The 17,410-nt window shown below is 48.0% G+C and overlaps 1 protein-coding gene across 1 annotated transcript in view; it reads left to right on the plus strand.

The window, feature by feature from the left end:
* The window catches only part of USH1C (Usher syndrome 1C), a 42,558-nt gene extending 36,933 nt beyond the window's left edge, over positions 1-5,625 (plus strand). Inside the window, exons 22-27 of the mRNA XM_012725194.1 lie at positions 420-527; positions 894-947; positions 1,213-1,312; positions 4,134-4,240; positions 4,702-4,704; positions 5,566-5,625. Of these exons, the coding sequence (XP_012580648.1) occupies positions 420-527; positions 894-947; positions 1,213-1,312; positions 4,134-4,240; positions 4,702-4,704; positions 5,566-5,625 (432 nt within the window). The remainder of the gene's footprint in view (positions 1-419; positions 528-893; positions 948-1,212; positions 1,313-4,133; positions 4,241-4,701; positions 4,705-5,565) is intronic.
* The last annotated feature ends 11,785 nt before the right edge of the window (positions 5,626-17,410 follow it).

Here is a 17,410-nt window from a genome sequence, read left to right on the forward strand (position 1 = left end):
ATTCCCTTTGCCCGAGTCATCTGGTCGCTGGTTTCTGCAAGGAGAGCAGCCTCTTGAGCAGGATTGTCCTTTGGGGTCAGAACCCTGGCTGGAGAAAAGCTGGCCCTGGCCCTGGCCTCGTGGCTCTTGGAGGGATGGAGGCAGGGCCTAGAAGGCCAGAGGAGACCTTCAGCAAGCCCGACACACCTGCCTAGACCTCCGAGACATCAGCAGGTGCCCCTGGCGTCTCAGACGCCACCCCGAGGTCTGGAGCAATGCAAGGGCCGGGGTCGGGTTGCTCAAGCACTTCCGTGCCTTGCTTCTTCCTGGGCTGGGGAGTTCTGCCTATAGGGGTTGTCAGCTTCCTCTCTACATCCCCATCTGGACCACCCCTGCCCTCCACTGCTGACCCATTCACCTTCATTTTCCTCTGCTTTAAGCTTATATCCTGCGGTGACCCTCAGCAACCTCTGCTCTGTTCCCCCATACCCTCCTTTTGTTTCCAGGATTTCCGGAAATATGAGGAAGGCTTTGACCCCTACTCCATGGTGAGTAATAACTTTCTTTCCCCTGAGGGAGCAATCCCAGAATTGAAGGCTAGGGTTATAGTGCATTTGATGGTACATTCTGGACCCTGAGGTCCCAGGCACGAGGAACCCCAAGGAGGGCCTCACTGCTCTTTCTTGTGGAACTTCCTTTGAGACAGCATATGGCGGGGGGTGTGTGTGTGTGTCCATGTCACCCAGCAAAATCTGGGGAGCCCAGTTGAAGCCTGATCAGGCTGGGAAAGTTCCCCGTGTCTGTGAACTCCAGGAAACCCACATCCCACAGGTGTCTGCTTTGGCCCAACCCCCACCCCTGACTCCACCCTCATCCTTCAGGTGATTCAGCCACCCCACTCTCTTTTCTTCTAGTTCACCCACGAGCAGATCAAAGGAAAGGATGTCCGGCTCCTGCGCATTAAGAAGGTACCTGGGCACAGGAGGTGGGAAGGCCACCCCCTTCTCTGCCTTGCCCCCTCTCACCTTGGTCCCCCGCTTCTACTCTCACAGTTTCTCCTGGGAGATCCCTTAGGTCCCTGCTATTCCCCCCTTGATCCCTGAGGGTGCCCCTTCCATGGCACCACATGCCTTTGACCCGTAGGCTTCTGCTCTCGCTGTGGCCCTGTCCAGAGGCTTCTTGGTGCAGCTGTCTGTCTACTTAGCTCCCTAAAGCCTCTTTTTCTCTAACCAGGAAGGATCCTTAGACCTGGCCTTGGAAGGTGGTGTGGACTCCCCGATCGGGAAGGTGGTCGTTTCAGCTGTTTATGAGGGCGGAGCCGCTGAGCGGCATGGTGAGTGGGCACCGGCCTTGTGGGCAGTGGTTACACAGGCCCCTCCGGAAAGCAAGCAGCCGTCCTCTTAGAGTGGGCTGACAGCCGTTCCAGAATGCCTCTCATCTGGAACTGTCCATCCGGCAGGCATCTGATGCTGCCAAGACCTGCGGGTGGACAGCTGAACCAGACACTGCCCTGCCCTCCAGGGACCCCCAATCTGGTGGTGGAATCATGCTCAGAATTGGCAGGCACTGAAGTACAGTTTGCTAAGAACTGACAGAAGGCTAAGGGGGTGGAGGAAACTGCGGGAACCCTGTGGACTCTTAACCCACCAAGAGAAAGGGAGCTGCTGGGAATGGCAGCCAGAAGGAAACCTGAATGTTTCCCTGAGAAGAAGGGAGAACAGTGCAAAGGGAGAAGAGAAATCATTAAAACTTAGCCCTACCTTTTAATAGCAATGAGAGCAACATCTGCAAGAACTAACCATAGCCCAGATGCTGTTCTAAGTACCTGCACATATGTACCTATGTAGCAGTATATTAACTCTTGGAAGCCTACAGCATCCCCCAAGGTAGGTACTATTATTACTCTTATTTTACAACTTAAGAAACTGAAGCATGCAAGGGTTAATGTGCTTGTTGGAACACACGGCCAGCAAATGTAGAGGCAGGACTTGAACCCAAGTAGTTTGGCCATTTTGATCTAATACACAATGTGAGGGACGGCTTCCACAGCCATGGCCCTTCCCAGAGGGGCACGGCGCCCCTCACACCAGCCTCCTGTGGCATGATATGGCTTTGCCTTGACCCCCTTATCAACAAAAGTGCCCTCTGCTGAGAAGCAAAACCTTTAAGGATCCTAGACACAGACTTGCTTCAAACGCTCAACCCCTTCACCTGTCAGTCTGAAACTCTGGAGAGATTTCTTCTTCCCAATCCAGGAGGCTTTCCAAGACTCTCGAGTGCTTCATCAAGGAACAGATGCCCTTGAAGGTGTCCCTCACCCCTCTCCCTTTCAGGTCAAACTGGGGAATCCCATCATCAGACCCCTTCTGGGCAGTGCAAGGCTGGTGTCAGCTCTCCCACACACCTGTGATGATAGAATAGCGGGTGTTTGAGGCCTGAGGCAGGTGATGGAGCGAATGGGACATCACTTGGTCATTGATAGTCAGGCTTCTGTGGGTCACTGAAGTGATTCCAACTCTGCCACGCACAGCTTTGGTGACCTCAGGCCCCTTACAGCCACACTCTTCATTTCAACTGCAAGAGAGGCATCTTCTCCAGTGGCAGCTGTGTGGCCCACCCTTAGCCATCCCGGCCACACACTCCTCTCTCCCCCTTTCTGTGCCACTTGGGGTAGGGCTGCTGCTTGGCCAGCAACCTAGCTGCATGTCTAGTGAGAAAGAGGACCAGGATAGAGAGGTGACTTTTCCTGGGCCCTTCTGCCTCTGATAAAGCCCCAGCACTATCACTGCCTTATTACCCCCAGGCTTGCCATTCACTTTCCGAAGTGGAACCCCCTCTCTAGGCCCACTGTCCAAACTGCTGCTTACGACTGCTTTGGCTCACAGCAGCTGGGACAAGTTTCCCCAGAAGCATATGTATATAGGCACCAGGGACATCATCGTCAGTAACACCACTCTCCCATGGGCCTTCCTGCCTTCAAGGCTTCTGGGTGGTCTATTTCAATATAAACCAGAAAGTATGCTGTTGGGAACACCAGGACTGGGACCCACATGGCGTGGCAGACCTCTCCTGTTTCACCCACTGCTCCCCTCAGCAGTGTCTTTCAGTCCATCCACTATTCTGCTCCCCACTCTGGCTCTGGTGAATCCTCTCACCACCCCCACACCTCTGGCCTGAAGCCCAGTTCTGTATGCATAAATAAATAAATAAATCTTTTTAAAAAGAGAGAATTTTTTTAAAAAAGGTATTTTTCCTTAAAAAAAAAAGGTATATGGGAAGCTGTGCCACAATCTAACCACTTCTTAGGTGCCACCACACGTATCAGCATGGCCAGAGTTTCAACAGGGCCTTTAGTGAAATGAATAACTTACTGATAACTCAGCTTTTGCAGACATAGGTCATCTCATCGAGGAACACCTATAACACCATTCATGTATTAAAGAATTATCTACTGGATTTGTGTTAGGATCATTTTGTACTATGCATTATGTTAAACGCTAAGGATATAGTGGTAAATCAAAAAGACAGTCCCTGCCCATGGGGTTGATTGTCTGGCAGGAGAGAACAGCAATCAACAAATAGATTTATGATTATAAACTGGAAAATACTGTGCAGGAAGAAACCAGGATGCCAGGAAAGTGTAATAGGAAAGATCTACTTGAGATTAAGTGGGGGCTTTCGGGGGCCTCTCTGAGGGGGAGGCATTCGGTGTCAGACCTAGAAGAGAAGAGAGAGGGCAAATGTTCCAGCTGGAACAGCATATGGAGGCTTTGAGACAAGCACAGAGCTCTGCCTGTTTGGGGACCTGAAGCTGACCAGCCGGTCTGAGTGGCCCAGAACGCTCATCCAGCATTTCTGATAACTTCACTGGAAATGCAGGTTTGCTCCTTCTCCAACATCAGAGGCCCACATGAAAGCTGGGTAGCCGTGATCCCTCACTGTGCCCCGATTCTACTGAACTGAGTGAGGGCACGTGGCCAGGGTGGGAAGGAGGTGGCCTTTGAGTAACCTGCTAGGTTGTTCTCCTGTGCTCTGAGCCCGCGTGAGCTGTCAGCACGTAGGAGTCAGGTGCCATCTGCAGCCACACAGAGTGCTTTGCCTAGCTCTGGGTCACGTACGTATCTCGTACAGCCAACAGCCTTGTCTTCCTGCAGGTGGCATTGTGAAAGGGGATGAAGTGATGGCGATCAATGGCAAAATCGTGACCGGCTACACTCTGGCTGAGGCTGAAGCCACCCTCCAGAAGGCCTGGAGTCAAGGGGTAAGAAACAAGCCTGTTCACTTCCTCCCTCCCTTGCCTGCCTGCCTCAAACCCTGGCCATTATAGCCAGGCCTTCCATTTGGGATGCCCCAACACAGGGCAGGTTTCTAGGGTCAAGGCAATGCTTGAATTATGCCCACATACCCCATCCAGTGGTCTTAATCTCACAAGACAGGTTCCAGAAAAGTAAATGTCAACTCTTGACCTTGAGACTAAAAACCACATGACATGAATACAGACTCCAGATGAGAAGGCCTGGCAACTCACTCCAAAAAAGATAAGGCCTTCTCTAAGTACACATTGAACAGAATCAAGAACATGCTTGGGGCTGCTACAAATCACTCACAGGTGAGGGCCCGAAAAGCAGAGGCTGCTGGTAGTTTGCTCTAAGCTTATCAGACACCCACATGAGTCAGGGCCCCCATATATGATCTCCCAGGCTGTGCATCGCACAGTGTGAGGGGGTGCCTTCCTGTAGCCTACCACATGAATGGTGCCCATTCAAGTTGTGCAATGCACAACCTGTGCAACTGTGTGCAGGCAGCCGAGCCTGAGGTATTAAGTTCAGTGCCGAGGAAGCCAGCCGGATGGGCCTGGGACCCCCATGAAAGGATATGGACAAGAGAAGACTTACGGGTAACATGATGACTGGCTTTGATTATCTGAAGTGCTGCATTAGGAGCACAAGTGTGTTCTGTGATTCTTGAGGACAGGACTGGATTAGATGGAGGGAGGTCCTGGGGAAAGGTTTTAGTTCAATATCAGAAGTTGTTCCATCATAGAAGGGCCCAGTGATATTTCACATGTTTTTTATTGGCTACACACAAGCTGAGGTTGGACAGTGATGGACCAGCCAAGGATGGCAATGACCCGGTCAGTGTTAGGATCAGAAAGCTAGACCAGAAATTGCTCAATTGGCTGTGGGTCAGAATGACCTAAGGAGTTTGTTTAAAAAACTATTCCCCAGGACCTGCTCCAGATTTCCAGGTGTGAGTCTGGAGTTTCAAGACATTTCCCTCAAGTGATTCCGAGGGTCTATGTGGCCCTGGTCCACAGGTCAGCATTTGGGGACTGAGTGTCATGCGAGGATCTGGCAACCCTGGCCTTATGGTTCCAAAGCCCCAGAATCTAGAAACTTCCCTAGACCATGGGAGCCAACAGCAGCCCCATCCCCAGCTGGAGGACTCCAGCTCCACCAGGGGCCTCCTCCCCAAGGAAAGGAGATCTAAGTTGGCTGGGGATCCAGTAATGGGAATGGAGTGTCAGGGACAGACACACCATTGAGCCCTGAGCATGCTCTGGAGTCACAAGACTTCTCCCTGCAGGACTGGATCGACCTGGTTGTTGCTGTCTGTCCCCCCAAGGAATACGACGACGAACTGTAAGTGTGGCCAGCACCTCACCATGAGAACCTCTTCTTCCTCCTCCAGCATCTTGGTCATCTTCCCCCAGCTTGAAGGAATGGCCCAAGCACACAGCTCTTAGTAGTCATCCACCCTAGGAAAACGGCCAGGCTAGAGAAAGCCAGGACTAAGTCCCTGCCAGTTATTGTCAGTGCTGCCTCCAAGACTGTCTTATTCAAATCCTCCTTGATATATGGAAAACTGAGGCCCAGAAACATTAAGAGTCTTAGGCCAAGTAAATGAAGTTAAGACAAAGTCAGGGTTTCTGATTCCCCACTGAGAATGCATGTCCCTCACCACCAACTAGTTTGATGACTTCTGTGTCGTTTACACTCTGGAGTGCTATCTGAGATGACTGAGAATTGCAGTCTGAGATGTAACTGCATCCCCAAACAGCCAGGACCACCACCCCAGACCCCAACCTGCAGGGTCTCCAGGGAGCCTGGCTCAGTCTTCATCTTTGTCTGATTTCCTATGTGTGTCTCTCTGTGTGTCTGTGTATACCAGTCTCTGTATCTGTGTGGTTCTCCATATATCATTCTCTCTCCTTTTCTTCCCCATCCTACCTATCACTCTCTCCCTCTTTCGTACCTGTCTTCCTCTCTTCTTCACCTTTCTTCCCTTCATCTCACTCCCCCTTTCCTTTGTTGCTTCTCTGTATCCCTGATTGTGAGTCCCGACTTCTCTGGCTGCATTCAGCTTCTCACTCCTCTCGGCCTCTGGCTGCTGGCCTCCATCTTTTCCTCACCCCATCACCTCAGTACCCCCGCCTTACCCAGATCGTGACTAGGCCTGCTTTGCTCCCCTTGCCCAGCAGAGGCTGAGTTCTCGGCATGTCTTGAACAACCAAAGTCTTATAGTAGCTAATTCTGGAGCCCAGGGCCTAGGCAGGAGCCACGTAAGGGGAGAGACCCAATGGCCCTGCCTGGGAATAACTGAGCCCTGTTTTGTGTTTCCTGCTCCACTCTACGTATGTAGCTCTTCTCTTCCCTCCTCTGCAGCCGAAAGCCCCCAGCCGGTCCGAAAGCTCCTTGAAGACCGTGCTCCTGTGCATAGACACGGGTTCCTCCTGCAGCTGGAGCCTGGCAGCCCTCCATGGTGAATAGGCAGGCGGGCTGCAGGGCCCCGTCTGTCCATGCTGCGTGCAGTGGCCGTCTGCTGACCAAGCTGTCAGCAGGTTCTTTGGACTGTCTACAGGGGTGTATGAGGCGCCATTCCCAGAAGTAACACTTGGGCCTGCTGTTGGTCACTGTGGGCTGAGCCCAGTGCACAGCAGGATCGGGCCAGGACCTGACCACAGCTCTTGGAACCTGCCACACGGCACCCGAAGGAGCAGAATGGAGCAGTGAGCACCGTCCTCTGCTGGCCACACACAGTGCCTCCAAACAGGCATGACTCCCCTGGGAGAGCCCAGAGAAAGCTCAGCCTGAATCTCCCTCTACCCCCAAACAGAGGTGTCCCCAGAGAAATGTGCCTCTCTTTCCTGGGAATGCCACCCTCTGGGCACCCCTGCTCTGCTGGCCCCTGTGTTTGGGCAGAACATTAAGAGCTTTTAAAAGCTGGTCCAAAGAACCAGGTTGGCCTATTCCAGTTGTTCATGTCCTGTTGTGACTCGTTGTGGCCTGAGCCCTGCTTAGGCCAAACTGTCTCTTGTGCCTTCTTTTTGGCTTGGGACTTCATCTGTGGGACACTGCAGAGCCAAGCTTTGGGAGGTGCATCCCCCCATGATAGGAGTGTGTCCATGGATGGAGCTGGCGGGTCGCCGTGGAACTGGTGCTTGGCATGGCCTAAAGCCCCAGCTGTCGGCGGGTGGGACAGACCCAAGCCTGATCTTGTTGACATTGCTGTTACAAGTTTCTCAAAACATTAGGGCCTCGTGTTCCCAAGGCAGTTAACCCACTATGCTACGGCTTCTGGGATGATCTCGGTGGCCCTGTGTTTTCTGTCACTTGCCATCTGCTCTTTTTGAGGGCCCCCGCCCTCTGCTTTCTGGCGCTTCCCTCCTCATGCCAGGTGTCCCTCCTGCTTTCTCCCTGGCCTTCTGTGTGCCGTGGCTATGATGTGTCGCTGCTTGGGGCCTGCACACACACAGCCTCTCCAGAGGCTTGGCAGGGCCTTGTGCTCCAGGGGCAGGGGTGTACTCCCTACCGTGAGCTGCTCCCTGCCTTGGGGTGAGGATGCACCCGCAAAATCTGCACTCACTTGTTCTGTCTCCTCTTCCCTACAGGACCTTCTTCTGAAGCCCACAAGGAGAAACCAAATTCATCTCAAGAAGCCAATGAGCTGAGTCCACTCTCATAAAGACTGGGGTCAGCCCTGAGAGATGCCAGCCTGCAACACCCTGAAACCCACAATGAGGTTTCAGGCTCCCTTGGGCCCTGAGCTTGGGCTGGATAAAAAACACTGGCAGGACAGCAGAGAAGAGGAAGCAGCCAGCCACTCCGAAAGGCATCCTTGGGACGCAGACTCATTCCTTTCCTCTGCTGCTGTAAATTTGGTCTCTCCCAGCCCTGGAGACTACCCCATTGGACTCTAATAGGACCCAACTCTTGGTTTCTCCTCATCCCTCCCCTCTCACTCCCTGTGCTCCTAAGATTGCTGCCACAACCCTCACTCTGACTTCTTGAATAAAGCAATTTCTCCAGTTTAGAGGAGTAAGTATGGATTTATGGATCTGGGCAGCTGATGACAGATAGGCTGTCAACTAAGAACCAGAAGGCTCTGGCCCTGCTTCAGGAGTGAGAAGCAGTGCACGGCTGGGAGCTGGGTCTGACATGAGGGTGTGATCAATTGGCCAGGGGCCGGCTTGGGACAGGGAACTGGAGCACAGGACATGCACTAAGCTGGGCTTCAGTGTCGGCTCCGCAGAAGGGTGACAGAAAATGGAGCCCATGTGGGGATGTGTAGGGGATCGAACTCATGCGGAAGTGGCTTAAGCTTCTTAGTGCTGTGCTTTAACCCGCTGCGCCACCAGGGAGGGCCTGAATTTGTGATTTCTTTGGGTAGATACCTAGGAGCAGAATTGCTGGATCATATGGTAGCTCTATATTTACTCTTTTGAGGAACCTCCATACTGTGCTGAACCCGTCTGCTTACCAACTGCAGTACACAAGGGTTGCTTTCTTGTCCACATCCTCACCATCATTTGTTGTTTCCTGTTTTCTTGATATGGGCCATTCTCACTAACATGAGTTTATACCTCCCTGAGGTTTTGATTTGCATTTTCCTGATGATAAGTAATATTGAACATTTTTTTTCATGTGCTTTTTGGCCATCGATATGTCTTTGGAGAAATGTGTACTTAGCTCTTCTAAATCAATTCTTTGATTGGGTTCTTTGTTTTCTTTTTTGCTGAATTGTATGACTTGTTTGTACATCTTAGATCTTAGCCCCTTTTCTGGATATATGATGTGCAAAAATTTTCTCCCATAATTGGGATTGGTCCGTGGCCTTCCAAGGATCCTAGTGATAACAGCCAGCACTTAGATGGCCATAGCTGAATGCCAAGTGTTATTCTAATTGAAGCCCATCCATCCCTTTTCAGCAACTCTGCAGGTTGTTTTCTATTATTATAATCAACTCCTTTTTATTAAGGGGGAAAATGGAGATACAAAGAAGTTAAGTGACTTTCCCTAGATCATACAACGAGGAAGTACTGCAGCTGGCACTCAAAACCCAGACTTTTTAGCCCCAGAGACCAGAACTTCTTCTCTACTTTGTGCTATGTAGCTTCACTGATAGGTCTCAAATTCTGAACTGCTGGTAAATCAGTTCTCCCCACAATTGAAAAACAATGTTCTGCTTCCTCTTGTGACCTACAAGTGCTGTTGTTGAGGTCTTTAGCTTGTTGGTTCCTGGAATCTCACCATTTGAAATTCATCTCCAGCTATTCTTAGTTATTGGCACCTCAGAGTGAGTGAGTTTATCTTATCAGGACTTGATGAGTGAGACAACAAAGGAGACTGAACTCCTAGTTAGAGGAGAGGAGCAGAGATGAACCACTGGCAGGGTGGGAAGAGAAAATGGAGGAGGGTTGGTGGCATGGATGACATAAACCCTGAGTCATCAGATCACCTCTGTACTCTCATTGTCTTATCTCTCTCATTGGAATTGCTTCCCACAGTTATCCTCTAGCGCTAGGCCTCTCACCTCTGCTTCTGGATGTCAGAGTGAAAGGGCCATGTCAACCAGCTCTGGGATTCCAGACCAACCCCTTTGGGCCTGGGCAGGGCTGGGAAGCTTGTTTTCATGCAAGTCCAGCCTAATTCCCAAGACAGATTTGGATAAGAATCTGCTTCTAGAGCTGAAAACCCTTTTTTTCCTCCCGTCCCTGCAGTGACCCTTCTCAGCTCCCTGGAGCCCAGGCTGGCCATGTCTCTGTGAGAACTGGAGGAGGCAGGCACAGCCCTCTGGGAAAGGCAGGTGGGGCTGGTGCAGGGAGAGGGCAGAGGGCCTGCCACAGCCACCCAGCTGGACCCTGAGGTTTGCAGTCAGGAGGCTACCTGCTGGCCTTAATAGGAATAAGGTTGCTCTAACCCCAAGGTGTTTACTTAAGCCAGGCACTTGCTGCGCCCTAATAGGTAGTGACTCACTTAATCATTATAACAAACCCTAAGTGGTACACAGTGATGTCATCTTCACTGAAGAAATGGAGGCACCAGAACCTAAGCACATGACTATGGTTAGATAGACAGAAGATGAAAAGCCAAGGTGTGGATCTAAGCAGGTAGCTCCAGGAATCTGTATCACTAACCACTGGGCTGTACAGTTTTGAGGAGACGAGAAAGAAATGATGTCCAGAATATGAGTTCAGGAACTGAGGGAAACACCAGCCATGGATTAATTCTGCTATGTTTCTATTTTCTCTCAGTTCATTGCAGTCTTCACATTGCTAAGGGAAGGGAACCAGCTAAGAGCCTTGTTCTCCATAAATTTCCTCAAAGGTTCCCTCACTGTCCTCAGGACAAAGTCCAAACTCCTTGGCCTGACTGATTCAAAACCCTTCACCACCTGGCCCTGGCAACTTCTCCAGCCCAGTCTCTGGCCAGTCACTTGTTTCACTTAGGCCACTCTGAACACATCAGTTTCCTTGGCTAGCCATGCTCCATCACTGCTCTGTGCTGGCACACAGACACTCCAGCCTGTCCTGCTCGAGTCCCTGTAAGCTGCCACATGTCCTGCAAGGCACAGGTCAATTACAGAAGTGGACACCCCTCCCTGTGACCTACTATGGGAGGACCCTGTGCCCCGGGACGACGGGCTAATGCCCCCTGTGTAATAGCCTTGTCAGTTCCCAGCACCCAGGGTCACTGCCTGGCCACCAAGTAGGGCAAGAAATGGGGCGCCCCCAAACTTCCAGAGCTGAGAAACAGGGCTTCTAATATTTGCTTCCCAGATGTCCTGAGAAGTGAGATCTGACATCCTACTTTGAGCACATTAATCTCTCTGTTCAACTACAAAAGGGCTATAGAATCACACCTATTTCGTAGACTTGTGAGAATCAAAAGAAATAAAACGTATTAGAGTTTTTGGATCTTAAATTAATTAGCTTCTTAAAATCTGAGATAGATGCTATAGAAGGAACCCAGCTTGGGCCCATTTCACTCTTCAAGATGGGGCTTCCCAAATGTGAGCTCTGAGGCAAAGAGCAGTTTCTTACCCTCCTCCGTGTGCCCCAAACTTAAAACCGTAGCAGCTGGGAGAGCTGACTTCCTTCTCCACATGTGAGTACAGAAAGTCATCCACCTTCTCTTTCTAGGGAGCAAAGTTTACTCCTAGACAGGCCACCAGATGAGTGAAAGAGAGAGAACCCCAGTACATGCTGGGTTTTTTAAATTCACTTGATTATTTTTTCCCTGAATGTACACACGAGGTTTTCTAGAACAGAGACAGATTTCTTAATCAATTACCTTACAATAAGCAGTAAGTGCATCAGCGCTTTCCCATACCTGGCCCAGACCTTACTCCTGAAGTGATGCAATGAAATGCTCCACAGTGAGGGGTAAAAACAAGGGATTTTCTCCATTTATATACAGAAGAGAGAAAAGTGTTCATCTCCTCTCCAGAAACCCTTTGGTCCTCTTGGGGAAATGGAGGTTTTATTTCCCTTTTTAAAGACTGTGATAAAATACACATAACATAAAATTTACCATCTTAATTGTTTTAAGTGCATAGTTCAATGGTACTAAATATATTCACTTTATTGTACAACCATCATCATTATCATCCCTCTCCAGGACTCTTTATCTTGCAGAACTGAAACTCTGTACACATTAAACAATTCCACATCCCCTCTCTCCCTTAACCACTGCTAACCACTATTCTACATTCTACTTCCTTCCTTTTTTTTTTTTAGGTGACACAAATTTTATTGAACACTACATGAAATGAAGAGTCTCATTTTTGGAGAATGAGGTACAGGGTAGGAAGCTTTCATAGGATAAAGAATAAAGAACAAGGCAGAGAAAAGTAGAAATTGTTTGATGGACTGAGGTCAACTACTCAAATTTGGGGGGGGGATGAGAAAGGCAAGGAAATAAATACAGACCCCAGAGTATTCCTGACATTAGGAGATTGACTGACACCATTTTACTTTATATAGATATTTATTTATTTTTCATCATTCTTCACTTTGTACATTTTCTCATCTCGGTTGTATTCCCCATGGACTTCCCACCACCAAGTCACCCGTGTGCCGTCACCAGAGTCCCATGTGCTTTTCCTGCCCCAGTTTTAGTCCTGTTCCCCTCTTTACCCCCGTACAATGTCTCTGGCTTATAGATGTCAATTTTGATTTTTACTTTATTACAATTGCCCCCCCCCCCCGATCCCTTACACTGCTGTTACGAATGAGTGAAACCACCCAGTATTTTTCTCTTTCTTTCTGGCTTATTTCACTAAACATGGTTCTTCTCAGCTCCATCCAAATTGCCACAAATGACATGAATTTATCTTTTTTGAGTAATATCCCACAGTGCATATGTACCAGATCTTCTTGATCCAGTCTATTTTGCTTCTTTCTCTATGAATTTGACTCCTGTGGACACCTCATGTAAGTGGAACCACACAATATTTGTGACTGGCTTATTTCACTTAGCAAAATCTATTCAAGGTTCATCCATGTCTTAGCATGTGTCACAATAGCCCTCCTTTAAAAAAAAAATTGTTTATGCATACAGAACTGGGGTATAGGTCAGAGGTGCAGATGCAGTAAGAGGATTCACCAGAGACAGAGTGGGGAGCAGAACAAGCAGATCAATGAAGTACACTGCTGAGGGGAGCAGTGGGCAGGTCAGGAGAGGTCTGTTGCATCATGTGGGTCAACTCTGGGGCAAGGATCGAACTCATGCTGAAATGGCTTTAGTCTCTTAGTGCTGTGCTTTAATCTGCTGCGCCAACAGGGAAGGCCCACAATAGCCCTCCTTTTTTAAAGCTGAATAATATTCCTTTGGACATATGTACAATATTTTGTTCATCCATGCATCAGTCAGTCAATGGACATCATGGTTGCATTCATCTTTGGCTACGAATCTCTCTTCCAGACTCTGCTTTCTATTTCTGGAGAGATATATCCTCAGTGGAATGCTGAATGTTTTATTATCCTTTGGGGTCAGAGTAATTGCCTAGACAAATAGCTACATATCTCATTCTCATGATCCATGAAGGATAAAATGCTCCCAGAGCAACTGAAAGCAAGAATTCCTTATCCTTAAATCTCATGCATTTCTATGCATTTCCAAGTCTCAAATGGCAAGAACTTTCTATGGGAGCACTGAAAAATCCAGGGAAATCTTATTTCCCCAAGTCCATATCAGCAGATGAACTGTGCTGTCCACAGGTGGACAAAGGATTCTCAACAAGTGTCACAGACAAGCAATGAAAGCAGCTACCTTGGAGGACAGTTTTCCCCTCCCTGCCCGTATAATGCAGTTGGCCACTCCAGCTACAGACTCTTTGACCATCAAGGGTAGCCTATGGTGCGTGAGACAGCTCAGATGCTACTCCTTAGACCTGATCACTCATTTGTCAGGTACCGTGGAGCAGAATTCTGCCTGATGTGGCACCACAAACTCCTCACAGTCCAACAGACACCCACTTATGGATGCCTCAGGCCAGCAGTCCCTAGCTTAGGGTTCACAGATGGACTTGAGGTGGGGTTACCAACGCTTGCTTTTGAATCTCCTTTCTGATGTAAAGCCTTCATCAGACTTTCAGAAATATATCTGACCCAAAGGAGGTTAAATCCATTCTCATGAAAGGGTGATGATTAAGACAAAAACTTCAATAGTGAGTGTTAGGAACTCCAAAAGATTAAGCAGTGAGCTCCTAACATGCAGGCCCTTTATTTACCCTTGTATCTCCAGCACTTAGTAAGGAGCCAAGCACATAGTGTGTGCTCAGTAACGGTGTCTCAACAAATGAATCTGTCAAAAACAATGAAAATATACCCCAAAGATACAGCAAAGTGAGTTAATGAGAAAGTTGAATTCTGTTTATAGACATCAACTTTTCACCTAGCTGAGCGAGCACACAGCTGTTATGTCCCTAAGTCAATATTACCACTGATCAATTTGTTCATTTATCCACTCATTTATTCATTTAGCAAATATTTACCAAAATGGAGCACCTGTGCCAGCACCAAGCTACATAAGAATCAGTTTCAGCCCTCAGAGCAGCTCCCAGCTCAGACCCCTCAGTGAATTATCATGATACTGGGTAGAGAGGGCTGTGACAGTGACTGTACAAAGGTTCCCAAGGAGCAACCTTTAAGATATCCAGGTTAGAGTAGCCTTCTACTCTGGGGAAATAGATATTTGAGTCTAGTGCTGAAAACTGAGAAGCAAGTAGTCAGTATGTGGGTGTTTGTTGGTGGTGGGGGGCATCCCCTAGTGGAACAGCACAGACTCTGGGAAACCCTGTTTTTCATTTCCACTGCCTGTGAGGGGCACATACAATATGTGTGGATTGTCAACTGACAAGTGGCTAGTTTGTAGGGACAGAATCTCTGTGGGGAGCTCATTAGCTGGAATTCTAGAGCTCTAGCAAACCCATTACTTTCCATGAGTCTTCTCAGTGCACCTCATCTCAGCAAAGACTCTAGTTTACTCACTGTGTTTGAGAAATTTTGTCCCAGCTTTTCTACTTTTATACACACTGATATCCCACCTCGCCAAACTGAACTTCTCCCCTTTCTTCACTAGCACAGCCTGGGCCATTCCTCAAGGCCACCTTTTCCCCTGAAGCTTCTAGTAGGCTATTTCTCCAAGCCCAGGCAACTTCTCTTTCTTCCTTTTTTTTTTTTTTTAATAAATGTATGTTTATCTTGTCTTCCCACCCAGATGATAAGTCCCTCTGGGCAAGGACATCTGTTATTATTCCTTATCAGGAGATCATATGGTAAAGAGTAATGGTTCTCAAACTTTTCATGTGTCAGAAATACCCAAAGGACTTGCTCAAATAAATTCTGAATTCTGGTAGGTCTGGGATGAGCTAGAAAATTTGCATTTTTTTGCAAACTCCCTGGTGATGCAGCTGGTCTTGGAGAACAAACTTTGAGAACCACTGGATGGAAACCACAGTGTTTGCAGACCCAGCTGCACCAGAGCTCAATCGAGGCTGTATCAGCTAAGGCTATCCCCTTAGATCCTCTGGGGCCTCAGTTTCTTAAAAATACAGTAATATTCACTTTGCAGCTTAAGAGAAACCCAGGTGGCACAGAGTGGGTGCCCAATAAAAACTTATTAAGCAATTGGCTGATTAACTCAGCTACCCCAATTAGTAGAACCAACAACACTTCAAGATTCACAGAGTCAAAATCTATTTTTAGCTAAAATGAGTACAATAATGCTTCAAATTGATAAATATATTGACTTCTAACCTTTTCATACAGCCTTGAGAAAATAATCCTTTCATGATGAGGGGAACTCTGGGGCTCAAGCAAAGGACAGAGCTCATCGCCTCTTCCCACTGGGCCAACAGAGGACTTGGTTTGGTCTCCCCAACTCCAGTGGGAGGGGGGCTGCTTCTCTCCCAACGACTAAGCTCACTTCTTAGCAAAAAGCCTCTGCCTCCAACAGGCATATGAAAAAATGTTCAACATCACTCGTAATAAGAGAGATGCAAATTAAAACCACAATGAGATACCATCTCACCCCAGTGAGAATGGCACATCTTCAAACAACCAGCAACAACAAATGTTGGCGAGGATGTGGAGAAAAAGGAACTCTCCTGCATTGCTGGTGGGAATGCAAACTAGTACAACCACTATGGAAAACTGTTTGGAGGTTCCTCAAACTGCTAAACATGGAGCTTCCCTACCACCCAGCAATCCCACTCCTAGGTATCTACCCAAAAGACACAAAAACACTGATTGAAAAAGATACTTGTACCCCCATGTTTATTGCTGCTTTATTTACAATTGGAAAAACATGGAAGCAGCCCAAATGCCCAAAAGTAGATGACTGGATTAGAAAGATGTGGTACATATATACAATGGAATATTACTCAGCAACCAAAAAGAGAAACACATGTCTTTTGCAGCAACTTGGATGGAGCTGGAAAAGATCATGCTTAGTGAGATAAGCCAGAAAGAGAAAGAAAAATACCGGATGGTGTCACTCATAGCAGGAGTATAATGGACCAGGTGAGAAAATAACAAAAATAATGAACAACCATTTTGTGGGGGTGGAATGGGGAATGGGATCAAAAACGGGAGGGCGGGGGAAGGAGGGAAATGCACGGGACTATGGTGGTGGCACAGGGGTGATTTGGTGATGGGAAACCCACGGGGATTACAATCGAGATGGAAAAAAAATGTGCAAAATGATGTAAAATAAAATTTGTAATAAAAAAAATAAATTAAGTCAGAAAGGAGAAAAAAAAAAAAGCCTCTGCCTCTTGCCCAGTCTCAGAGTGCATCCTCATGATTAAAGTATTTTCCAAGGGTACTCTGGCTCTCCAAGAGGCTTAAAATTGAATATATTCACCAATCGGAATTTTTAATGTACTCATTTTAGCTAAATATTGATTTGGATTCTTGGGTATTGTTTGCTAAGCCAGTCACTTGGGGTCATTCGTGTGCCTGCTTCACCCACAGGGTGTAGCCTCAGTCAGCAACAGCCCCCCTCACCCAAGGATTCAAGTCCTCCCTTCTGCTCCTAACTGATGCCACAACTGGCTTTTCTTGTGGTTTCTAACACAGAGAAAAAGCAAAATGCACAGGTGCACAGGTTTCTCCAAAGATCTGTTCTTGGGGTCCTGTATTCCCTTCTCAGACAGAAAGACCCTCACTATCGTTTAAGAAATTGTGAACAGCATAGTCTCTGAAGTCATATTTAGCTGGGCTTGTATCCCTTTTCTACCAATTCCCAGTTGCGTGATCTTGGGAAAGTATCTTAACTTCCAGGCAGAGTTAAAACAGGCAAAGTGTGTCACATGTACTAAGCACTCAACAAATGGTATAAGACAAAAGGGAGAACATCATATTTTCTTTCTCACTCTCCTGTCCAGGAAGAGGGCAGGTATAAGGATGGTTAGCAGCTTGGGGAGGTGTGACCAAGTAACCCCACAAACCCTGCAAGGGGGTGGGGCAATTGCTGAATTGCTCTGGGAAATGAAGGGTCTGTTTTTTAAAAAAGAAATGATGTGGAAAATGGAAGAAGAGGAAATACAAGGTAACATTCAAAGTAGAAAACCATTGGAAGTAGAAAAGAAATGGGAGATTTTACTTTCTGCTGTGAAGTGTGCAAATTACATCCTCTCCACACAG

The sequence above is a fragment of the Condylura cristata genome, unplaced genomic scaffold, assembly GCF_000260355.1.
Source record: "Condylura cristata isolate star-nosed mole 26May11 unplaced genomic scaffold, ConCri1.0 scaffold00015, whole genome shotgun sequence".
NCBI classification, from domain to species: Eukaryota; Metazoa; Chordata; class Mammalia; order Eulipotyphla; family Talpidae; genus Condylura; species Condylura cristata.